General features: G+C 39.2%; 2 protein-coding genes across 2 annotated transcripts; one reads left to right on the forward strand and one right to left on the reverse strand.

The window, feature by feature from the left end:
- Positions 1-582: 582 nt before the first annotated feature.
- On the reverse strand, positions 583-3,006 carry LOC125191836. Its single transcript, XM_048089262.1, has 3 exons — positions 2,302-3,006; positions 2,017-2,172; positions 583-1,881 (listed from the first exon to the last, which is right to left on the reverse strand). Exons 1-3 carry the CDS (start codon positions 3,004-3,006, stop codon positions 583-585), a joined length of 2,160 nt encoding a protein of 719 aa, XP_047945219.1.
- Positions 3,007-25,293: 22,287 nt separating this feature from the next.
- LOC125191845 (secreted RxLR effector protein 161-like) lies at positions 25,294-26,052 on the forward strand. Its single transcript, XM_048089269.1, has 3 exons — positions 25,294-25,352; positions 25,527-25,579; positions 25,736-26,052. Exons 1-3 carry the CDS (start codon positions 25,294-25,296, stop codon positions 26,050-26,052), a joined length of 429 nt encoding a protein of 142 aa, XP_047945226.1.
- The last annotated feature ends 946 nt before the right edge of the window (positions 26,053-26,998 follow it).

Raw genomic sequence — 26,998 nt, forward strand, 5'->3', positions numbered from 1 at the left:
TAATTAGATATTATCATATTAGACATTAATAAAAACATATTTATTAATTTAATCCGGTCAAAATGTAATTAAAATCCGTTGACTGTTAAATTTTAACAGTTCCGTCAAATTCGGACCAAATATGACCCGTTTTTATTTGTGAGGAACTGAATAATTCAAAAGATAATGTTTTGGACAAAAATCGTAAAATCACAATATGTATGTTAAGGACCAAAAAGAGACTTTAGTCAATAATAGACCGTTTTTAGAGTTGATATTTGTTGTTAGATTTGCACACAGTTAATCGATCCATTTGGTGGAGAAATATGGAGAGAAAATGGCCGGCTACATTGTGATTTAAGTTATAATCACCACAAGTCATAAACATATTTTGTAATTGAAATTCAACTGCACTAAGACACAAAATATATCAAAAGAGTTACAACCATGCTTGATAATAACATACGAGCAACAGAAGTCCAAGTGTTCAACAATGAGAAACAGAAACGGATAAAAGTTACAATCACACTTCTTAGACACACTTTGTAATAGAAATTCAAATGCACTAGAGAAACATAAATAGTAAGATAATTAACAATATTACTACCCCACTATTGTTGCATTGTCACTTGATGCTGAAGGAGATGCCAAAGGAGATATTGCAGTGTCACCTGATGTTGAAGGAGGTTTTAAAGGAGATGTTGCATTCTCACTTGATGCTGAAGGAGATGCCAAAGGAGATGTTGCATTGTCAGCTGATGTTGAAGGAGGTGCCAAAGGAGATATTGCATTTTCACTTGATGTTGAAGGAGGTGCCAAAGGAGATGTTGCATTGTCACTCGATGTTGAAGGAGATGCCATAGGATTTTCAATATCTGGCGCCATGGATGCCCTCCACTCATCAATATTACCGGCTTTCTCTACATCCAAACGTGGAAGCTCACGCTGCTGCAGAATTTCAAGAATCTCCTTACTCTCACCAAGAAGACGAGCTGCTCGCCCCACACTGTCATGCCTTTTTCTGAAGTCGTTTTCATGGCACTTGAGTCTTATGACTCGCAGTAGATTGGTGAGGCACGCTGATAGTATATCCGCAATGGTGATGGATATACTCCCAAATAGTTCGTCATCACTTTGGTGCTCGCCATTTTCCACCCTTACCAAGATCGACTGAGTTATCCTGTACATTGAGTTAGCAGCTATGACTCTAGAAGGCCATTTTAGAGGGTCATGCATTGGTTGAGCCACGAATTTTGTCACAATCTGTTTTGCAACATCAGAAAGGTTTTGCAGTGTTTCCTTGTGCGTTGCGCCTCTCACACTCATGCTGTCAAGATCTTTACCATCCCACTTTTTGTATACCTCAACTCCAATCCAAATGGCATCTACTGCTTTTATGATGCTCTCCAACTCCCCATTTTTGTCTAGAGTTTTCTCGATAAGCTTCACAATTGACAAGCCCTCTGTAACACTAGCCAATAGCTGGTTAGCCTCATCATCTCTAGTGTTGGTAAGTGCAAGTGCAATAATCGTCAAAGTGACGAGCGGTAGAGACCAGCAATTTGGAGGTTCTTGAGAACACAAGCTTGGAACCTCCTGATTATTGTCAAATTGTACCACCCCACTGAAGTTTGTAGATTTCCTCACAAGTCGGATCAGACTCTTAGGTTGGTGTTTTTCGCCATCCCGTATCATTCTATCCGCCATCCTGCAGATGCGCTTGACCATTTTATCAGGCAATTGTGACTCACCTTCAAGTAGAATGACATATTGGCTAAAATCCCCATCCCTTGAAGATTCGGTTCCTCCCTCTCTCAAATTCTTGCAAAACCGAAAGCAACCTTCTCTCCAAAATATAACAGAGAGTAACAGAACCACTTTTCCAGCTGAAACAAGGAGAATCTGAGATCCAATGCAGATATTTAGAAAAAATCTTACTACACCATAAACTAGCTTATTGCCGATGCGGTATATTAATCGAAATGGAAGTGGTGTTTCCCTCCACTCTAAAAGCTTCGAAGTCCAGTACTTTTCTACCTTGATTTCATCTCTGAAGCTCTTCTGCTCCGTCTCAGTAACCTTGATGGTCCAAGCAGTGAACCATCTGGATAAAGGGCCAATGCTTCCAACGATCACTCCAATAAATTGATATAATACAATATCGCTTAAGGAGGAGCTATAGTTGTTGGCATACTGATCACAATAAATGATCAGTTCTGAACTGGAAATTTAGGGATGTAAAATAAGATGATATTGGAAGGAGAGCAGTATGACTGTCAAAGTACACAAGAGAGCTGAAGTAGAAGAAATGGGAGATCTTGCCAGCACAAACTGTAGGCTAGCAGTCTCTGCCATCACCCAATACCCTTTCACCAACATTTCAACTTCATCAATACTCTCATTTACTTGTCTACACTCATTTACTTGTCTGGTTAAAACCAATCTGTGCTTCTCGTTATATTTCAACTCTATGTATCTTTTGGCGCTTGGTACCATCAACGACATAGAACATGACATTGCAAGGGATAGGAGCATGATGGCAAGAGATAAGATTTGTTGGGGTAACATATAACGCACACCTGGAATGGAAGGAACCATCTGAACAATATGAATGCATACATTTACCGTGATAGTAATAACTAGGAGGCCTAAAGCTGCTATGTTGGCTGCAATTTCATTATCCTCCATGGACCCCAAAGATATCATGAAATAATTGATACAAATAGACATGAAAGCAAGGCTGCAAACCCGTGCAAATTGATCATAGTCTGTAATGTCTGTGAATGTTAGATCTACAGGCAGCTTCATGGCCACAGCTAATACTGTCAACGAGAAAGCGTTGAGGGAGAAGAGCTTACACTTTTGCCAATACCTTTTGTCCATACATGAGTTTAGGAAATCATGAAAGATAGCCATCACGCAGGTGAAGGTAGCTACTGCAATATATTGCCCTATCAACGGCATGGTTGAATCAAGTTTCGTTTTCACCACCTCAAGTATCTGGGTGCAGTCAGTAGTTGAAACCATGTCTCTGTCTATTTGATTTCTGCTTCTCTGTGATTAGTTTGCTTGGGATGGAGCTATGGTTGTATGTAATGTACCACACTCTTGTTTCAGTCAAATGAGTTTTTTTTGAGGAAGAGTATACTGGGCTGCCAGCTCAAATTTTATGGACCTTTTTGGTCGAGTGACTCTATAGCCTAAAGGTCTCTTTCTTTCAAAATAAATGCGAATGTCCACATCCACTCCATTACAACTTCTGAACTTCTGAACTCTTACTGTCGTACCTGATTTTCTACCAAACGGAGTTAATGATTCACACAAGCCGTCGTCTACAGTAGCCTCGAAATTTCTTCGCCTCTTCTTGTTACATTCCAAGGGTGACATTGAAAATCGGAATTGCCATGATGTCTCGAAAAACAGTCTCATTTTACTTCTTGGGTTTCGGGCGGAGAAAAGCGGACGTGGGGACTCGGGTCGGGGCGCAGCGCAACTAAGAGAGCCTGATCTATTTACTCGGCAATTCATCCGGTGACTTCACGGTTGCCAAAGAAGCCCCAAGAAGCATCAAACATTTCCGATGAGATCCATGGAGCAACTCTTAGATAGCAAGCACTAGCTCCCGGATCTATTTGAAACACAATTTAAGCAACATCATTTACAAAATAAAAATAAGTACTCGCGTGTCTGGGCTCATCAGATGAAACCATGACCGCGGAAGCCAACTGTTGGAATCGTATGATCGGTCAAAGGATTTTGATCAAGGATAATTTCAACGAGACATTTAATTTTGTAAAATTAAATGATATAACGTCAATCTACGTTCGGAGTAGATGAATGTGGTATATTCATTTTCTCAAATCTGATTCCCGGTGAGTGTCCCTTCGTCCGCCATTAGGAGTCCCAATCACTTTTGCACACTCGTTTTGCAAAAATAATACTCCCTCTGTCCCGCTTTAGGAGTCCCGATTGATCAATTTTGGGCGTCCCGCTTTAGGAGTCCCGGTTGAGATAAATTAATAAAAAATGCCTACAAAGTGTTCAAAGTGGGTCCCAACATCCACTACAACTAATAAAAAAGTGTTAAAACTGGGTCCCAACATCTATTATAACATTTATTTATTGGACACTCAATTAAAAGTGGGTCCTAACATCCACTACAATATTTATTTATTAGACACTCAAACACTTTTTTCTTAAAACAGTGTCCGACTCAACCAGGACTCCTAAAACGGGACGAAGGGAGTAATAAATAGTTAAAGTGGGAAATGGTAAAGTAAGAGGGGGAATAATGTTAAGAAGAGTCTTCTCAACATTATTCTCCCTCTTACTTTATCATTTTTCCACTTTAACTATTTATTATTATTTTTACAAAATGAGTTCGCAAAAGTGATCAGGACTCATAATGGCGGACGGATGGAGTATTTAATAAGAAGGATTATTACATGTAATAATTATAGTGGATTAAGATGGGCTACAGCACCCACAGGCATGTGCTGCCTGGTCATAGAGCTCGGTGCTTGGGTTCAACCCGAGACTAGTCTAGTTCTTTTTAGACCACCATCGTTTCCACGTCAGCGAGCCAAGCGGGATGACACCCCGTCCACGTCGTGAACGAACCTAGACGCGTAGCGTGTCCCGCTACGTCCGTCCAGGATCAACCTCTCCAGCTCCGTAACGGTTTGTAATGCTCGACGGTTACAACCTCGCAATGATGACAACTATCATGGATGGTTGACCCCTGCAGTGGACTAAGCCTATAAATAGGCTAGTCATTGCATGCATTTCTACACACAAAATTCACAAGCATTTTGCATCATAAGCTCTCTCTCTCCTACATTGTTTTTGTCGAAAGCTCTGTCCTCTCCTCCATCCAGTTCGTCGGAGCTCTGCTGATAGCGGTGCTGTTTTACCAAAAACGCAGCCGTTTATCTTTGGGGACAAAACGTCAATCCGAAAGCGTATCTCGTCTTGCGGAAAGAGGACTACTACTCGACTCGGCTAACAACTATTCACGGTTTACTGTTTCGATTTTCCTTGTACTTTTGTTTCAGTCATTTCATTTGTATTCTTTTTTTTTAAGTTATATTACGCCCGACTTTTATCTCTGATAATCCAGAAATCAGCACTAGCTACTATTAATTTGATTTGATTTGATTTGATTTAATTTGATTTAATTTTGCTTCTCATTTTTGGCTCATGACTCTACAGTAAAAAAGTGTATGTATTACAAATAGTGCAAATGTCAATACTCAATCAATTTACAAATTCTGAACACATTATTGTACTACCTAGCTTCAAGTCTTGGGCGCGTTGTCGGTAATACTCAGACAAGTCGTTGTCGGTAATATATGCCTCGAAATTTCTTCGCTTTTTCTTCGCTTTTACTTGTACGGATAAAAGCGAAATTCATATTCATAAAAAGAGTATTTTAGTAAAGAAAATTACGTGGCCTGTTGATGAGCTATCGACAATGATGATGTGAGCTTTACAATTAATATTATCACGCAATAAAAGCAAAATAGCATTAATATAAATAGTACTAGCAGTTAGCCATATTTAATATTTTATTGTTAATCAACTTCATTAATTCGATTTATTAAACCAACATTATAGGCATAATTACTTTCTCTATCCCAGAAAAATCATATGAGTCCCAAAAAGTTTGCCACATTCTTAAATGACATATGAGTCATTAGGTAATTAGGTTAAGTGCAATAAAATAGATATGATTGAATATTTTAATCGAGCTGCCGTTGTTCAATGAGCTGCTGGTCGTTATTCTTCCTCGTCGTGACCTAAACCAACTACTCCCCCTCCGTCTCATAAAAATTGGTCCTTTAGGATTTGCACGAATTTTAATGTGTAATTTAATAAAGTAAAATAGAAGAAGAAAAAATAGTTAAAATTATATAGTGGATAATGGGCCCATAAATGAAAAAGTAAAAAAGGAGGAAAAGATTACTATAATGAATATGTGACTATTTATATGAGATGGATTAAAAAGAAAATATAGTCAATTTCTATGAGACGGAAGGAGTAATTATTATCGTGCAAACACCGAAATTGCCACTAAACTGAATTTAAATTTATAAAAAAAGCCTTGAAATTCAAACCAACCAAGGGCCATCATACTTAATTTAATTCATTCAGTCAAATAACCAATGAACTAATGTAGTCAACCAAATTATCCAAGTTGACTGATGATGAACCTCCTTTACTAAGAGCATCCGCAATATGAATAGGTCAGTCATAGGCCAGCCACTCTCTCCCTGCCACGTTATCAGCACTAAAATTTCACCTGCAACATCAGCATTTTACTCAAATAGGCTAGCCTTAGGCCAACCGCAATAAAAATAATTCAGAAACAACTACATTTACGGAATAAAATTTACGATTAAATTACGGAATTAAATTTACGAGACATATACGGGAAAATTCATTCATTTCATTAAAAAAAGGTACATAGAAAAAAAAAGTACATGATTTTTTGAAAAAAAAAAAACGGGCTTCCACACACGAGCCCCGCCGCTCCCTACTCCTCGCCGTCGCCGCCGCCACTCGGGGTATCTGAGCCCGCGTCTGAGCCCCCCACCAGTGCCCTCGTGGCATCCAAATTTGCCTGCATGTTCTCGAGCATCGAGAGAAGGAACCTCTTTTCCGTGGGGTCAGTTGCGGCCCTCCACTCTTGGAAGACTGTGTACATCCGTTCCTCCGTTTTTGAACGCGAGTATAAGGTGTACTCGCATGGGGGGGGGTGCCGAGATGACCTCCTGGGGCGATAAGGGGGATCCTCGTCTTGCTGCCCGTTGCGCCCGATTTTGGCCAACTGGGCGAGGGTGACGAGTAAAGGATGGAGGGGACGGAAACTCCTCAGCATCCGGGGGGAGGTCGGTGGGATCAGCCGTTGCTGCCGCTGTAGTCGCCGGAATAGTTCAGCCTCTGCTTCTTCGGCCACCCAGCGTCGCACCCCACCCGGAACTTCTCGGAGTCCTTCAGCAACACATAGCATTCCCAGAAGGTGAACTCCTTATACTTCCCCGACAAGGGGAAGCGACTCTCCGCTATCCTCTGGGCGTCCTCCTCATTCTGCCCACTAGTCAGCTCTCGGAGGGCGTTGGCGTACAACCCCGAAAATTGGCCGACCGCGGCCCCGATGCGTTCCCACCCCTTCCGACACTCCTCCCCGCTGAAATCCTTTCCGTGCGGGCAGTACCTTCTGTAGGTTGCTCCTCTAATCTTAGCTCACATGTTGACAACCTGCTGGTTGTTCGCAACCAGCGGATCGTCGCAAACCGACAACCACCCCTTGGCCACGCCGACGTACTCATCCTCCATCCACTTCCTCCGCGTGGGGGTGTCGTCAACAGACGGCTGCGACGACTCGCCGACCGCCTTGCCCTTCCCCTTGGTCTTCTTCTTCGGCGCGGCCCGACCCGCTGGAAAGGAAGTGTCCGGCTCCCCGAGATCGATCCCCATATCATGCAATGACAAAAGGTCATCGCCAGTGAACTGCGTCTCCACTTGGGTCGACTTGTGAGATGAAGCCGTCAAAAAATCAAGAGAGGGACGATAGACCGTGTCCCCCCTGTGGTGACTCCTGCATACCGGGCTGCATCCACCTGCCATACCGGCATCATCCCCATCATCTGCTGCATCATCTCTGCTGCTGCATCTGGGGCATACCTCCCCACCCCGACGTTGCCTGCTGAAGATCTACTAGACACACTAGAAGATCTACTAGACACACTAGTGTGCACAGAAGAAAATAACAGGTTTCCTAGGTCCAGCAAATCCGCTAGATCACACGGTCTAGGAACTTGTTGGTCGTCGGACACACAAAGCACTCCTTCAAAAACCCTCAACCACTTTACTAAAACCTAGCACAGGGAAGTAGGGATCGATCCCACAGAGATGGATGCGTAATAATCATGCTCAAGGATTTGAGAATTGTTTTTGGGTTGGCTGCTGCCACGCATTTTTTTTTGGGTTGAGGAAAATTAAACTTAACTTGGGATTTTAAACTGCTACGCTAACAGCTAGATCTAGGCGAAACAACAAAAGCATGCACGGAAACTAAACCGAACAATCACTAGATCTAAGAAACTACTCTAATTACCTAGATCTGGGAAACAAACTGACGGTGGGGACCATAACTGAAAAAGCAGAGTACGGACGAAAAGCTGGAAAAACAACTAACTAAGGTACTAACTAACAGCGACATCATCTTCTCCAACCAAATTGCGTAAATAAAACTCAGAAGAAAGCAGCATGAGCGGAATCGGAACAGAGCAGGTTGGATTTAACAATTTTAATGAGTAACAATTAAGAACTAAACAGATCTACGGATGCTAGACGAAGTAAAACAGAAAGCAAGCAGAAAAACTCAAAATCCATGCATAACTCGACTTCCCCTGTTCAGATCCAACCTCGAACGCTAAAATCACTCCGGATCCAAGCGTCCGACACAAACTCCAGCCAAAAGAAACATTTCATAACTTCAGATTTAACCAACAACCTCCGATCAACAACAACACCGCAGATCTACAGCCGAATTCCCAGATCGAGCACCAAAGTAACAAAAACAGAGATCAACATACAACTTGCCGAAATAAAAACTCTCAACAGCAGGATCAACGTAAATTAACTTGAAATAACACAAATAATACGAAAACTAAAAGAAGTGCATAGATAATCAGTAGCATCAACAACCAAATCGACTTTCAAAAGTGAAGTTCGAACGAAAGAGTGCAAAACAAACTGAAGATAAAGAGATTGTATCTTCGCCCTCACGCGGACGGTGTTACGACTGAAATTTTCTGAAGAATTTATCCCTTGAAATCGAAAACTACCCCAGAACTCCCATTTCCCAAGTGTGTGTTGTGTGTGAGCTAAGAGTGAGCAAAAGGAGTGATATCTTGTGTGTTGCATGCTCCTCTATTTATAAGCGTTGAAGTGGGGCCCAGCGAGGTATAGATAGACTTTGTTTCCCTCAGCTATTGACTCCCTTCTTCAAGCCTTCTTTTTTTCCTTAGATTCTGCTCACTTCTACTTCATTCCTTCGCTAGACTCGTTTCCTTCAGCATCTCCTGGATCTAGCGATTCTGTCACACACCTTACGGCTTAAAAACCGTGTTAGACCCAGCAAAAATGTAATGTTTTTCACTATACAACCGATGCATGAAATTAGCCTTATCACACGCTCTATGCTTATCTCCTGCACCCCGCCCGGCATCCCCCACGGCATCCCCCCGTGTTCCCGCCATCATCCCCATCAACTGTTGCCAAGGGACGTTAAACCCTGGGCCCATCTGGCCCCATCCAGATCCCACGGGTACCGTGGGAGTCTGAGATCCGCTCGTCGCCGGACTGGACTCGTTGTTGTTGTCCATCGCTCAATATTGCTCTTGTACAAAAATTTAGAGAGAGAGAAAACTCGTTAAAACAAGTGGTGCAAATGAAAATGAAACTAAAATCGCGTATATATAGGTTTTCAAAAAAAATTTTAAAAAAAAATGAAAATTGGGTGCTGGCCGATCGCTAGCCGATCGGCACGCCACAATGGCAACCAGCGCATCGGCCAGCGCCGTCAAATCGGCTAGCCCACGCTGATTTTTTCGCCGATTCTCGGCTGGCCCATCCCAATAGTTCGGCTAGCCGACCGGCTAGCGATGCAAATCGGCTAGTCGGTGGGCTAGCCGCTATTGGAGATGCTCTAACTGCCTTTTTAGCAAGTGTTGACCAATCTCGTGCCCTTTCCGGAAACTCATCCTTCCTCACTTCCTTAACCTCCTAGCTAACCGCCTTAGCTTCTCAACAACCAACCTATCACAACTATATTTGATATCCAAATCCATACCCCACACCTCACTCACAAACCTACTATTAATGGTTTTATCACCAAAATAAGGCCAACAAATCATCGGCACCCCGGCAACAATGCTTTCCAGAGTCGAGTTCCATCCACTGTGCGCAGAAACCCTCCCATTGCAGGGTAGTTGAGCACTTCCTCCTGCGGGGCCCACTTCACCATGTAACCCTTCTCTTTAGTTCCCTCCATCAATTCCGCCGGAACTTGATCACCGGCATATTTTCCGGCGACGGGAATCCGGCCGCATCACCCATAAGAATCTATGAGAACTATTAACCAAACCATGCCAGAACTCCATCAATTGCTCTTTTGTGACAACCGTTATGCTCCCGAATCTCACGTAGATCACCGATCTAGGCGTCTGGTAGTTAATATTTTGATTAAGATAAAATTAATTTTGAAATATACAGTTCTTATATGGGGTGTGATCAATTGCTAACTTTCTTAAGTTGCTAACTTGCTAACTCATAAACGCAGTGTATTAAAAATGTTAACACGATGACATTAAAATGTCAACACATAATTTTGTTAAACTTCAATATAATGTGTTGATATTATGTGTTGATATTTTAATGTCACCGTATTTGACATTTTTAATACACAATATTGATGAGTTAGCAGAGTTTGCAATTTAATAGTATTAAAATATGGTTGTGAAGGAAGGGGCATGTCTTCATATATATATGTAGTTCTGAAACCAAAACCAAAACACGTAATTTTCATTTCATCATTTGTCAAATAATTCCGAATCAAATCTATAAAATGCATCGCATCATAAAGTTCGTTTTCGTCCTTACTGTAATTTGTCTCTTCCTAGCCTCCGCCGGTGGAAGTAGAGGAGGCGGGGCAACAGGTCGAGACGCCGCCTTGGGCAGCCACGAAAATTGCGGTCCGTCGATAGAATTGGGACTGTGGCATTACTTAACCGTTGCATATTTAACTTATGCTGCATATCAATTATTACTACATTAGCTTTAAGGTGAATTATTTTATTTTACTACTTATGAATTTATGATCATACTGAATTAAATATATTTTATATCAAGACGTAGGACCTAGGTTTCTGAATTTGATATCTATTGTAACAACGATTAATTATAAATTATAAATATCTAATTATTATATTTATATAAAGTCTACACGAAAAATAGTCACAGTCATTTTGGTATGTTCACAAAAAATAGTTCTATTTCTAAAAATGGAAAGTTTCTATATCATACTTTAGTACTATACCCATTTTTTCTCCTTTCTCCCATACTTTATTTACTTTTTTTTATTCCATATTTCTCTTACTTTACCTATTTTTTTCCTTTAAAATTCATATTATTTACAAATGAGACTATTTTTTTTTAGATTGGAGGAGTATCAAGTCATGTCATTAATGATCATCTTTAGTGTTCATGAAATTGAGAATTTTATTTGCATGGTTACTCAATAATTTTATTTGCTAAAGACAACCTTAATCACAGAACAGAAATCGAAGTATTTTATACAAGAAAGTACTTCTATTATTATTGGATAGTAATTATCAGATAAAAAGTACGTAGTTTAATTTTATTTATTCTGAAAATAAATGTTTCTTTACAAAAGATTGATCAGTCAAAGCACTGGAATTGGCCGTGGTTTTCGTTTTGAGACAAACTCAGAATGCTTGGGTATTATTATTTGGGCCTGGGCTTATCTCTGCGACAATATAGTCAATGATTAATAATTCTTCATAGCCCATTTTTAGCTTTTGAAAACCATTGATTTTTTTTTTTTTTTTAAATAATAATTATAATTATATATAAAATAATATTTTTATAATTTTATTATCAAAAAACAAAAATTAAAAACTATCAACTAAATTAAAATGTCTAAAGCCAAATTTATGGACAAGTACAACATTACTCTTTTGGGAATATGTTATCGCTGTTGCCAATTCACACGGATTTTGCATTTGTTTTGTAAATTAATTTTTTATAACTATAATTCATAGTCCAAAACAATCTTATTTGTGAATTAGTTATTTTTAGTTGTAATTCAATATTCGAATACTCTCTTAGTTATGAATACTCTCACTTTTAATTCCTCTTTTATTTTCTCTCACTTTCTTATAAAATACTCTCCGTATAACCATTTGTTATTCCTCATTTTTCTCCAATGAGGAATGCATTATTATGAGGTACTGTATTAATTTGTTGTGGTAAAGTAACTAAATTGTGAATTAAGAATGGCAAGCTATTATCATTTAATTTTTCTGTTAATTGTTAATAAGCTGTTTTTAGAGCTGATATTTGTTGTTAGATTTGCACACAATTAATCGATCCATTTGGTGGAGAAATATGGAGAGAAAGTGGTCGGCTACATTGTGATTTAAGTTATAATCATCATACTTCATAATAATATTTTTTAATTGAAATTCAAATGCACTAAGACACAAATATATCAAAAGAGTTACAACCATGCTTGATAAGAACATACTAGCAACAGAAACGGATAAAAGTTACAATCACACTTCTAAGACACATTTTGTAATAGAAATTCAAATGCACTATCTAGAGAAACCTAAATAGTAAGATAACAAAATTACTACCCCATTATTGTTGCATTGTCACTTGATGCTGAAGGAGATGCCGAAGGAGATATTGAATTGTCACCCTGATGTTGAAGGAGGTTCCAAAGGAGATGTTGCATTGTCAGTGTCAAGAATCACCCAACGGCTAGTTCATTTACCAAATAATGGGTAATTGCTATAATAATAAATTACAGGGTATACCTAGGAACATTAAATCTTTTGTAGTTCCTAGAGTGAAGAGGGATGTATCCCATGGTTGTACTACCCTACAAAATGGGGCTATTATAACTATTCAAAATACACAGCAGAAAATACAATACAATCTCATTCCCTACTTTTGCTACCATGTTTAATCTTCCATACAATGCCTCTCTCGATGGTGGACTCAGAAAAATCTCATCACCGTCCCGGAGATACCTTTCCCGACCCTTTTTAAACCTGCAAAAATTAGAAAATAGCCATGTCAGAATCTGACTCAGAAGCTACAAACACCAACCAACCTTTGATGAATTTCCCAGGGGAATTCGCTGCCCAATTGGCAGAATTCCTTAGGCAGATGAATATGCAACCAAAAACTCAAGAACAACCACCACCACCACCTCCACCCTCAAATCAACCAGAATCATTTGGGGAGATTCATGTCCAAGCCAAACTCAATGGAGACAATTACTCCCTCTGGACAACTCTGATGAAACGAGCCATTGGAGGAAAAGGTCTATCATCTCACATTAACGGAGTTACACACCCTCCTCCAATTGATGATCCAAGCTATCCAAAATGGGAGCAGAGAGATCATTGCTGCTTCAATTGGATCATAAACAACATCGAATCCAATCTCATCAATGAAGTATCACAATATGCGACAGCCCGAGACCTATGGGAAGGTCTAGCCATCACATATGGAAGTGGAACCGATCCTTTCCAAGTCTCAGATCTACACATACAAGCGTATAATATGAAGAAGGAAAGCATGAGTCTTGAAAGTTTATGGAATAAATTCCAGGATCTCTGGATCTCCATAGATAAAAGGGATCCAAATCCAATGGATACTCCTTCAACAATCGAGAAGTGCAACAAGATCACCCAGAGACATAGATCATACCAATTTCTGTGGGCTCTAGACGATAGATACAACACAATCAAAAGGGAGATACTAAACAAAGATCCGTTACCCGCTGTGAAGAGTGCATACGGCTTAGTGAGGCGCGAATCTGCCAATGAACGGGTTCTCAAACCCCACGGCGACTCGCAAGAGACAGGCATAGATGTCGGCTTGGCAGCAACTGACCACCGGAACAGACCACCGCCGCCACAAAAACCCTCCACAAATTTGGACAAGAGTAGATTAACCTGTAGCCACTACGGCGGGAAGAAGCACACGACCGACACATGCTTTCATCTCCATGGCTTTCCCGACTGGTGGGAAGAAATGAAGAAGAACAGACAAAGCCGGAATCGAAGCAGAGGAGGCAGAGCGACGGCGGCGGCCGTCGTGGGGGATCGCGCTACCAACACCGATGGTACGGTGGGCAACATTGGTCAACCAAACGCTGGATGGAACACCAGCCAGTCCACCGGAAAGAATGGAGGCGACGATAAAGCAATAGCCTCAGTCTCAGTTGCTAGAGTGTGGTTAGAAGGTAATCTAATCAGAAGGTAATCTGACACCGGAGACCGCTACCACCGACGGGACACCGACGATCGTTGCCAAAGAGAAAGAGAGATCGGCGGAGGTTAAGGTTGGAGAAGCAGCGGCGCATAAGGTTGGGAGAAATGGGTTTTTTTTATTTATTTAAATACCCCCAACTCTCTCATATCTAAATTAACCCCCCCAACTCTTCTAAATACCACCACAAACCCCATCTCGTACAGTTATCTAATTCCAACCCCAGAAAATCCGAAATCTGACAAATTGACCCCACAAAAACCGAAATCTCCCAATCCTTTGAATTTTTTCTTTCTTTTCACAACCTTTTACACTTTTTTTTTTCTTTTTTTTTTTCCATAGGCATCCTTTCTAAGATTAAGCACGTACTTGAAATTTTTCTATTTTACATCTTGTACTTTTTTCTTTACAATTAAGCACAGTCCTTCTTATATTTTCCACCTTATCTCTCCAATTCCTTTACAAAAGAAGATAACAAAAGCTATCTAACCCAAGGAATTGTCCCCATTATTTTGGCTTCCAAAGAATAGGCTTAAAGGCTCAAAATTGGCTCCAAAGTGAAAAATTTTGAAAATTTGAGAGGGTCTAATATTTGGATAAAAGTAGGCTAAGAAAAGATAGCCTATCATCCTCCTAAATCAACTTAAACACTGTGTAAACTTAGGCAAGACTAGGAGCAAGTTCTAGAAACATATACATGAATGCAGATAAATCACACAAAAATAAATTTAAGGCTCAAATCCTCACAAGGTAAAAAGCATGATTCAAGGCGAACAAGCAATTCACTAATTATGCACTTTTTCACCAAACCATCAAATCAAAACGTTAAGCCACACTTAAACATATATGGAATGTAATATCATCAACAACTCGGTCTAAAGTGTGTCCCTAAGCATGCGTGTTTCTAAGTTCTTCATGTTAAGTTCACGACATGGATTCAAGAAAACATTTTTAGAATCACAAAATTCACCTACGGGGTTTTGAAAAACAAAAGCAAAAACTTTAAAACAAAAAGAAAACCCTAAAACAAAAAGCTAAACTCACGGTCCACCACTTCATCCCCCAAACTTATTTACAACAAAGTATAAAATAAGTTTGTAGAGTCGGTTGGGACGTGAGTAAACTACTAAAAAGAAAACATACCTTGAAAAATTTCGCGTAAAGGCTTGATGGGACGAAAATTTGAAAAATTCGAAAAATCGCACTGGAAACAGTGCCCATGTGGCGGTCCGCCGCGGCCTGTCCGGCTGTCGCCGCACATCGTCAAATTGTTCCAGCGAGCAGGTGGCAGACTGCCGCTGCGCATGCGGCAGTCGCCATGTAAGGGTCAGAACCTGCGAAAATTTTTCAAAGCAGAAATGAAACAAAAACCAAAAGATACTCAAAACTGGAAATAAGTGGTTGGGTTGCCTCCCAACAAGCACTTATTTTTCGTCTTCAGCTTGACATTCTTTGAAGCTCATGTTATCCCCCATCGTGGGAATTCCTCTGGGATGCCTTTGTACCTACAAATTCGCAATGTGAGCATAGAATGAAGAAAATTATAGTAGGATACAACACATATTAATTGGCAATCCCCCAAACTTGAACCAAATCAAGGTTTAAACATAATCACATGCAAGACCAAGTAATCAACCTTGATTTAAAAATTATCCCCCATCAAAATCTCTATCTTCCAATAATTTGCAAGAATTTTCAACAATAGACCAAAACATGCAAAACAATATAAGCTCAAGCATGTACACAAGTCATGCAAGATAAAATAGCCTCACGATGCTATGAACATGAACTATGCGTATCAACAATCAAACCAACGGGGTATTCATATTTCATCCACAAGAAGAAGCTAATTCAAGCACACCCAACAATGATCAATTCCAATAAATCCAACTCACAAATTCACCAACAAATTATCACAAGTATATCATCCCCCATCAAACTCCATGGTAAACTACCAAAACATATACCAACAACAAAATCATCCAATGAAAGTATTCAAGATCAAAGCTCAGAAATTACAAGAAGAATGTACCTTGCGTTGGTTAACATTTGAGCACAAGAACAATTTGGCAGAATCCAAAGAATTTAATAGAGTGATGTGAATTTGGAGTATGAGTGTGTGAATAATGTGGAGAAATAGAATTTGAAGAGAGGGGAGAAAGTGGATGCTAGGTTTAGAAAGAAAAAGAATGAAAGAAGAAAGGAAGAAACATACCTTACGTGAAAATCTCGCGTCTGACACGCTGCGGCGGTCGCTGACTGCAGTTCAGCGGACCGTCGTGGTGGTCTGTCCTTACTGTTCCTCTTTCTGTGGGCCACCGCAATACGCGCCGACCGCCAACCCTGCTCCAGATTTGTTTTTTTTTTTAAAGAAAAATGAAAATAAATATTTTTTATTTTTTTTATAAAAACTACTAGCTTTAGTTCTACGGAGGAAAACTTCAGCTCTACGGAAGAAAAACAAACTAAACTAGAAAATAAAAAAAAAAAAACTAGAAAGCAATTAACATGGAACTTTATACCTCATCCATGCTCTACGGAGCTTATCAAGTGCTACAGCAGAAGATTTTGCAAACAAAGAAGTTGACAAATGATACATAAGATTGAACCCACACAGATTGTACCTCAGGTGATTCCTTAATTTGGGTTCTTTTGCTTTGCTTCTACTTTCTCCCATGCATGACTTAATTGCGGATCTTCATCAAAATTAGTTTCGTCAACAATACAAGGAAGTAAAATTAAAGAGAGAGAAGGTTTGGAAGAATTCACCAATTTTTCGAGCATATGAGAACTTAGTTCGAGTATCATATCGTGTTTCTTCTCCCACTTTTCCCATGTTTCCATTGAAATTGTCAAAGCTTCCATAGCATTGTCTAATTTGTGTTTGCTTTGAGACACCTCCTCTGCACGTTTCTTGCTTCTTTCTAAGAGCCCACTCATCAAGTCTTCAAGGCTCTCGTACTCCCATGTCTCTGCCCAAATCAGAAGTATACTAGAACTGGCCAAAGTCATTGTTGCGCTCCTTGCCTTCCTCAAGTACCTGAAAGAAATAATAAAATAAAATAAAATAAAATTAAACTAAAAAAAAGTAAAATAAAGTAAAATTAAAAATAGAAAGCAATTAAAATCCAAAGTAGCAAAATTATCCGTTTGAAGATATCACTCCAAAGTGAATTGTCTTCCCCGGCAACGGCGCCAAAAACTTGATGCACTTTTTATTAGCACTAAATAAACCTGCAAGTATACAGAGTATATATAGTATAGCTAAAGGTCAGTACCGAGATATCGAACATGGGGTAGGCACACAGAAAGTGTCTATCCTCTACTAAGACTCAATTACTATTTGGAAAAACAGAAGATTTTTGAAAACTTTTGAAAACAAAAAATAATTGAAAGCAATGAACAACTAAAAGCAAACAAAACACAGAGACGATCAATAGAGATAAGGGAATTCCAGGGATGTGCGTTCACAGTTATGGTTATACAAATTCCAAACGACAATACTCTAGCACAGTTATTACTTTGAAAGGACGAGTCACCTAACTTATGCTCATGCGATACAAACGTTGATTACAAAATTAGGGTTGTCAATCCTAACACGTAACTCCATAAAGCTCCTAAGACCCTTGAAAAGTCCTCACTCTCAATTAACAGTGCCGTTTTAAGGGAAACTAACTGTAGCGTCTACTGAGTGAATCTAACTCGCTAGAACTCTGTCACAATTATGAAACAAGTTATATTAAATCTTGCAAGATTGGGTCACTCAATCATGCAACATCAAAACTACTTAGGGAAGAAACAAAGTAAAAAAACGGATATTAAATAGAAAAATGAATTGTATAACCAAAGTCGTTACTAACACATCCCTAGAATCTTATGAGTTTAGTTACACATGATGAAATAAGCTAAACTAATAGATTGAAGGGAAGACAATTTGAACATAAAACTAAAGCAAATAAAACCCGTAGGTTGAATCCTTATTGTTATTGATGTTCTTGAAATTCTTCTCCAACTCCTTGCACAAGTGAAGTACTCTAGCTCTTGATCTCTATGAGTTATTTTGCAAGTAGAAGCTCTCTCAATTAGGGTTGGAGGAGGAGTCTAGGAGACTCCCCTTTTGGGGGCTATGAAGGGTTGAATTCTATGAATGAGGTTATGGGGTATATATAGGCTTTAGAAGGATTTAAATTTGGTAATAAATTTCCTCCAAGCATTAGGAAAGATGTAATTTTCATCCCCATAGTAGAAGGAAAAGATTTGGCTTCACAAGGTAATATCTTCTTTCCTTCTTCAAATTTTCGTATAGACTGCAGCTGGCAGCTTTGCGCGACTTTGGTAGAACGGCCATAACTCTCTCCACAGAACTTTGATTGAGGTGATTCTTATACCATCTTGAAGCTCGTTTCAAGACGAAGAGGATGGTGTGTAGAACGCCCCGATCGGACTTCAGGATCTCTGGAAAATTGAGTTTGACGACAGCTGTCGCGCGCCGCATTTTTGTGGTGGGCCGCTGCACCTTGGCCGGCGGTCGCCGGGTGTGTCTTTGTCTCCGCTAAGCGCTGGCGGTCGCCGGAAGTGTTGCGGCGGTCGCCGGACACCACCTGAAGCTCTCCGAATTTCCTACTTCGTGTTTTAACTCCCTTTTTTGGCTCAAATATGCACATTTCTTACAAAACATGTCAAATTACCAAAATATATAAAATATGCAAATAATGGACATGTAATGCAACTTTGACATTAAAAACAGACCAAATAATGGCCTTAAAATAGTGCAAAATGTGAGCGTATCACTCTTACACCGTCGGTTAGGACATCCATCTATAGGATATCTTAAACTCTTGTTTCCTAAGATAGCCTCGAGTGTGCATTCTCTTGATTGTGAACCTTGTCATCTGGCTAAAAGCCATCATCGTTCCTTTAAATTAAATAATACTCGAGAGCTTAAACCTTTTTCCTTAGTTCATTCGGACGTTTGGGGTCCCGCTCCAATCAATGGAGGTCAGGTTCTTCGTTATTTCCTGCTTTTCATAGATGACTTTTCTCATATGACTTGGGTATATTTTTTAAAACATAAATCAGAAATTTTTGAAAAATTTACACACTTCTGCAGTTTAGTCTAGTCCAAACCCAGTATAACCACAAGATTAAGGTTCTACAGTCTGATAATTGGAGGGAATATATTAACATAAACATGAAAACCTTCTTTTCTGAAAAAGGCCTTATCCACCGGACTCCCTGTGCATATATACCAAAACAGAATGGGGTAGCAGAACGAAAAAATAGGTATATACTGGAGATCACCAGGGCCCTTCTCATTGAATCCAAGATCCCCACATCTTTTTGGCCAGAAGCAATTGCTACCTCTGTCTACCTTATGAACCGTCTCCTAACGGGAATCTTCAACTTCAAAACTCCCATTGATACCTTTTTCAACCATGAATCCATACAGAAACCAACTTCCCTTACTCTCGACCCAAAAATCTTCGGCTGTACGGTTTTCATCCATATCCCAAAACATGATCGTACAAAATTCTCCCCATGTGCTATCAAATGTGTGTTCCTTGGATATGGGGTCAACCAAAAAGGGTACCGGTGCTATGATCCAATATCTAAACATATGCACACAACTATAAACTATGATTTCATTGAGAATGAGTACTATTACAGCCAATCCAGCAGTCAGGGGGAGAATCAGATAAAAAACCCAATTAGCGACCCACTGAATTGGCTAGATATCCCAACTCATCAATCCAAATCTACAGAAAAGGAACTTGAACCAAACCCGAAACCTGTCATAACCGCCCTTTCTAGGGTTAATAAATGCAGGAGGTCGCGACCAATGAGAGTTTAAGAAAGGAGAATTTTCTAGGGTTTCAATAAAGAGTTTGACAAAGATAATTAATATTCAAATCGTCGAGAGAAAAATCAGAGTAAATGCTTAGGTTTTAAATCCAAGGTCAACAATTATCATCATTTATAATTCAAGAGTATAAGGGTTCAAAACATAGTTGTGAAAAAATAGTATTATCTCAGCGGAAGCATTCAAGAATAAGAGTGACGCCGTGTATGAAGACGCGACGACCCTCGAGTTCAAAATAAAATCCAACAATAATTCAGGTTCGACTCAACACCACCTCAAGCTCGTCGCCGCTCAACCTGCACATAGGGAAAACACATGCAGGGCTGAGTACTATAACATACTCAGTGGACTCATGCCGAAAACAAGTTATCAAAAATATTTATATTTATCATGCCATTGTTAGGTAATCATCGGGGTTTTAGCTTTTGAAAGGCCCGAGGCACCAAAATATTCCATTGTTCAAAGTCATTTTCCCATAGATGTTTACCATATCTGCTCATACATGACTTGGAATGTGGCCACAAACCAAGTCACTAGACCGGCCAACTCGTACGCTGACACACGGTCTACCATAGGTGTACACTAATCCAAGTAGGGTTTGCGGCCCTACAAGGACCCGAATTCGATTTAAATAATAAATAGCAAAGCCATTTCAGATAGACACGTTAAAACAAAAATTATGGCATGATAAACAATTTGTATTTCATTCCTATCGATAAAATAGTTAGGACATTGTCCTTATTTAAAAAGAGAGCCCACCTCGATCGTTTAATCCGTAAAATATTCTTTCCCTTGCGATCACAATTCACTTGCAAGATATCACCCTTATAATTTAAAATAACACATAGATCATTACAAGGAATCAAGCAATTAAATAAGATACATGCATCCTATTACTTCGATTATTTTTATCAATAAGATTACAATTTCCAAATTAGAAGCTTAGGTATTTCGATTAATTTCGGTCGCCCAAGGATTTAAACACAACAACCCATTAGATAAATATGTAACACATACTCCCATCATGTAAGCACACGTATACTCCCTCAAATTCCAACAACCACCATTTTAATTACTCCCCAAAGAAAACAGTACCCAAATAGCATAACTAACAATTGAAATAATACTCCCTTTTCTTTCTTTTTTTTTCAAATTACCATCCTTCCACTTTCCACTGATCAATACCAAAATAGTAGGAATATATATATTTATTCCAAAAGAACGGTAAAGTAGTTGCATAAAAATTTTAAAATAATAGAGGCACGAAGCTCTCATTCCAGAAACGTCAACAAATTCTTCTCCTCTCTCTCCCCCATCTTTTCCCCTCAAAACAGAAGGTCACGAAAATTTGATATACCGTTTCTCTGATTCACCGTGAGTACTGCCGCTGCCGAATCCGATTCGTCATCCCGCACTACCGCCGTCGTCGCTCGGCGCCGCAGCAGCCGCTGCGTCGCTGCTCCGGCAGCCCCGAATTTACCCCCGATTCGCCCCGAACCACCCCGCGAGAGATAAGTTCTTAGTTTTGATTGCCTCAATTTAATAATTGGTTGGTAATTACGTGAGATGCAAAACACATGAAAAGGAAAGAAGAATTGGGTGTTGGAAGGGATATACCTTGAACAAATTTCGGAGGAACAAACGATAACTCCCTCTCTCGAGTTTGGTTCTCGGTTTCTGCCGGAAAGAGTTAAATGAGTTGGTTTCGAACATGTAGAATAGAGGGGAAATTCTGCAAGATTACCTTGAGTTCGATTGAGTGTGAGTTGAGAAGAATTGGTCTTGTTCTTGTGAATTCTTGCAGGTTTCAGTGAAGCAACTGTGGGGTGAATGGAATAATAATATTATGGAGTGGCGGTAGAAATAGAGAAGATTAGGGTCGGAGAGATTGAAAAAGGCGTGTGATCAGGGGAAGTAATTATGGAATTTGATTTAACTAAATCAATCATCTTAATGGCAATTGGAAGTCTAAATTTGGGGGTAATTTGCAAATTAGCGTGATCATGGGAGGGGAGTCATTTGGCTAAATGATTTCACAATCAATTGGAATAAATTGTTGCATTGAATATATTTTTGACATCACAGAATTACTTGCAGATTAGGAGAGGCAAAATCACGGAAGGGGAGGAAAATATCTGCAAAGGGATCTTCTATTTTTTTTTAGAATTATTTGGTGTATGATTTAATTTATTTGGGTCTCAAGACCTTCTGGGGATGTACTAATATGCTAACTAATTTTAAAGTGCTAACGTACATCCAATCACGTGCTGCCACGTGGCACGAAAAATGCAATATTATATACAGAAAAATGCAATATGAATTTCGACAGATTGCATTTTTGTTATATGAAGATTGCATTTTTTATTGTTGAGTTTTGCATTTTCGATATTGACTGTTTAATTTGCATTTTATATCTATACGGATTGCATTTATATATGTGTAAATGCAAAACTTAACAATATAAAATGCAATTTTGTGAAAATGCAAAACTTAACAATTAAAAATGCAATTTTCCTATAACTAAAATACAATCTGCGGAAATGCATGAACAACTTCACAAATGTGTATTGCATTTTTATATATACAATATTGCATTTTTCGTGCCACATGGCAGCACGTGGTTGGATGTATGTTAGCACTCTAATTAAAGATGCGCCCTAGTGCTCCCCGACCTTCTGTATTATTTAAATTGTGTAGCCCAATATATATTTTTTTACAAGATTGGACTTGTATTAGTTATTAAGTTTATCGGATCTAACACGAAATTGAGTCCAATAAATATTCCTCATCGAAGGAATTAGTATATTTACAAAATTAATTCCGTCAATGCACATCCATACCTAAATCAAATTAGGTCACAAGAAAAGCAATTACCCAAAATTTACTCGCCAAATAATTCACGGACACCACGACGTAAAAATCATTAAATGCGAAAAAATTAGGGTTCAAAAAGTGGGGCGTTACAAAACCTGACCCGAACCTGTCACAGAAGTCAGTCCAACAAAGGATGATGGGCTATCACATTCCACTGGTCAGATCACACAGTTCAGCGACCAACTATCTGATGGAACTGGCAGCGGAAGCGGTGTTGCATGGATTAACATAATTTAACAATTATTAATCACACTAATAAATCACATAATAATCAGATCTATTTAGCAGATTATTTAGACAAAATCTATTCGCGTAATTCTTACATGTATCATGCTCATAACTTGAATTGATCATGCTTTAAGAATATTGAAACCTAATACATGCTTTTCTACGGAGCAGAAAAATACCTCATTAATTCTCCAAAGAATTGAAGATGGCTAGCTGCTTCTCCACTTGATGCTTTAATACTAGACCACAAATCTTCTCTCTGGTTCCTGAACTGTACTCCGATATCAGTGTGGGCTGATCTCAGCAGAATACTAGGACTTAAATAAAGAAGACATAAGAAATCCTTTTGGGAATAAGAGTAGAATTCGAAATCCTCTTCAGCTAGAGGAGTCGAAATTTTCGAAAATTTTAAGTACAAAAATTGTGTTGTTTCTGTCTCCTTTATTCTCTTATTTATATTAAGTTCCTTTTGGGCCCAGACAGGGATATATGGAAGGTTTTGGATATGAAATCATCCAATTTACTTTTTACTAATTAAATTGAACCCACAATTTAATATAAGTTATAATTGGAATATTACGAGCAGCCACTACGGAAGTAATATTGAACTCTCCCCATCCAAATTCGAAATTATAAGTAATCCGGGTTTCCGTTTAACTTTCATTTCCCGCGCTTAAGATAAAAATGTCCATTAATTAATTAATTTCTGCTATGGACTTAATTAATTAACTTCTTATTAATTCCAAGAGTGGACTTAGCATGAAACGCTTATTTATTATTCATAGAGTAATCAAACTCCAACTGGCTAGGTTCCGAATAATAAAACCTTGTTTCGCGCTCCTCTTGAGGACATTATCAAACGAGACTCGGCTCGCGCACGATTCAATTTAATAGCAATCCTAGCACCGCTAGATATTGATCACCACTACCCAATATATCAGGATCATTGGGTTACGAAAAACCCGCACCATTTGATAAGTCAAAGTAATGCATAATCAATACCGTATGGTCAATGCTAACCTACATTGATTAAGAAACAAATATTTATCAAGACCTCGCCTTTCAGTAGATAGCCTAAGGGCAAGTCTTGCTGTTAGATCCGTTCAGTGCTATACCACACCAATGTCATCTTATTTCAGTAAGGCTTAGAAATATGCGGACTGACATTGCAACCTTTCTCGATGGATAGTCAAATTCCAACTAGGTTGTGAAATTCATCTTTTTCTTTGTTTAGAACTAACCGTGTTACCTTAAAGTGGACGCCGCCCACAACCGGTCTACTAAAACAAAGACTTAGACTTTGTTAAGTTAACTTATACATTTAAACATGCATTAACATCCATTAAATGTAAAACATAAAAACATTATAACAAAAATAATCTGTTTTATTCATTGGAAAATAAAATAAGAGTTTTACAGTATTCAATCACTCGAAACGTGATTTCTATTATACAAACTCTAACACCATCAACCCCGTCTTCAAATCCTGAGGTAAACGACTCTGAAACCAAATCAGTTCCATTAAATATCACTGAACAGGGTAGACAAAGAAAGTGATAATAATGACAGAGTTGACAATACCGGGAAGTGTGGACTGCCACATAGAAACACGAGGGAAATACCCCCCAAACGATACTCTCAAGATTGGAAAGGGCGGAAAACGAAATATTCAGTGGCAAACATAGCCCTAGGATACCTCACAGAGATGGCTCGAGCATTTGAAGCTGCCCTATATGAGGAAGAAGAAATTCCCAAGTTCTTTGAAGAAGCAGTCAAACACAAGCATTGGAGAGAAGCTATGAAGAAAGAGATTGATGCTTTGATAAAAAATGGAACGTGGGAGAAGTGCGTTCTGCCAACAGGAAAGAAAACAGTCGGTTGTAGGTGGGTCTTCACAATCAAAAGACGTGCAGATGGATCAATTGAGAGATACAAGGCACGATTGGTGGCCAAAGGATACACTCAAGTGTACGGAATCGATTATGATGAAACTTTCTCTCCAGTTGCCAAGCTGAACACGATCCGAACATTACTATCGGTTGCAGCCTGTAAAGATTGGCCGTTACATCAATTTGATGTGACAGATGCCTTTCTCCACGGGGAATTAGAGAAGAACAAGGAGGTCTACATGACAGTCCCACCAGGATTCGAGAGCGAATTCAATCCAGGACAAGCGTGCAGATTATAGAAAACTTTGTATGGATTGAAACAATCTCCAAGAATATGGTTTGGAAGGTTCTGTCAAGCGATGATCAAACATGGGTTCAAACAGAGCCTCTCTGACCATACGCTCTTCACAAAAAGAAGGGAAGATAAGGTAACATGTCTCATTATTTATGTGGACGATATGATAATAACAGGGGATGGTATAGAAGAAATCAACAATCTCAAGTCTAACTAGGGGATGGTATAGAAGAAATCAACAATCTCAAGTCTAACTTGTTCAAAGAATTTGGCATGAAGGATCTTGGTCCCTTGAAATATTTTCTAGGGATAGAGGTGTTGAGATCATGACATGGAATATTCCTGAGGCAGAGGAAATATGTACTTGACCTTTTGGCAGAGACCGGACTCCTTGACTGCAAGCCTGCCGAAACGCCAATGGTATCTAATCATGGGTTAAAGATAGAGAGAAATACCAAAGATTAGTTGGGAAACTAATTTATCTCTCCCATACCATACCCGACATCATATATGCAGTAGGAGTTGTCAGTCAGTTCATGCACCAACCACAAGAAGAACATATGCATACAGCGTTAAGGATTGTGAGGTACGTGAAAGGCATAACGAACAATGGAGTTTTCTTAAAAAAAGGAGAACATCTCGAAGTTGACGGCTACACAGATGCTGATTGGGCTAGCAATCCAATCGATAGATTGTCAACTGGTGGATACTTCACATTCGTAGGGGGCAACCTAGTTACTTGGAGAAGCAAGAAACAAAAGGTTGTAGCTCTATCAAGTGCTGAGCAGAATTCAGAGGCATCAAGAGTAGGCTCATGGAGATCATGTGGCTAAGGAGGCTACTCACTGAAATCGGTTTCTCCCCAAGTCGGAAGAGCAAGCTATTTTGTGATAATAAAACGACAATCAGCATATCAGATAATCCAGTCCAACACGACAGGACTAAACATAACATGTCGAGGTTGATGCCACTTTATTAAAGAAAAACTTGAGGGAGTAATTATCGAGTTTCCATTCGTTCGATCTGAAGAACAGTTGGCAGATATTTCAACCAAAGCCGTCAATCCAAGAAGCTTCAAAGAAATTCTAGTCAAGTTGAACATTGGAGATACCATTGCTCAACTTGAGGGGGAGTGTCAAGAATCATCCAACGGCTAGTCCATTTACCAAATAATGGGTAATTGCTATAATAATAAAATACATGGTATTACCTTGGAACATTATATCTTTTGTAGTTCCTAGAGTGAAGGGGGATGAATCCCATGGTTGTACTACCCTATAAAATGGGGCTATTGTAACTATTCAAAATACACAACAGAAAATACAATACAATCTCATTCCCTACTTTTGCCACCATGTTTAATCTTCCATACAATGCCTCTCTCGATTACCATCTTTAAGAGTCAGCTGATGTTGAAGGAAGTGCCGAAGGAGATGTTGCATTGTCACTCGATGTTGAAGGAGATGCCAAAGGATTTTCAATATCTGGCGCCATGGATGCCCTCCACTCATCAATATTACCAGTTTTCTCTACATCGAAACGTGGAAGCTCACGCTGCTGCAGAATTTCAAGAATCTCCTTGCTGTCACCGAGAACAAGAGCTGCTCGCCTCACGCTCTTATGCCTTTTTCTGAAGTCGTTTTCTGAATCTCATAAGAATGCAAGCTGTCAAACTTGGTTGCTGTCAAAGATTATTAACTATATTAATCGTTGCGCATGACTCTAAAGTCTAAAGTTGATGCCTTTAATAAAAGAAAGTTTAGACACAAAAACATCACT

Source organism: Salvia hispanica, chromosome 1 (assembly GCF_023119035.1).
Source record: "Salvia hispanica cultivar TCC Black 2014 chromosome 1, UniMelb_Shisp_WGS_1.0, whole genome shotgun sequence".
Classification (NCBI taxonomy): domain Eukaryota; kingdom Viridiplantae; phylum Streptophyta; class Magnoliopsida; order Lamiales; family Lamiaceae; genus Salvia; species Salvia hispanica.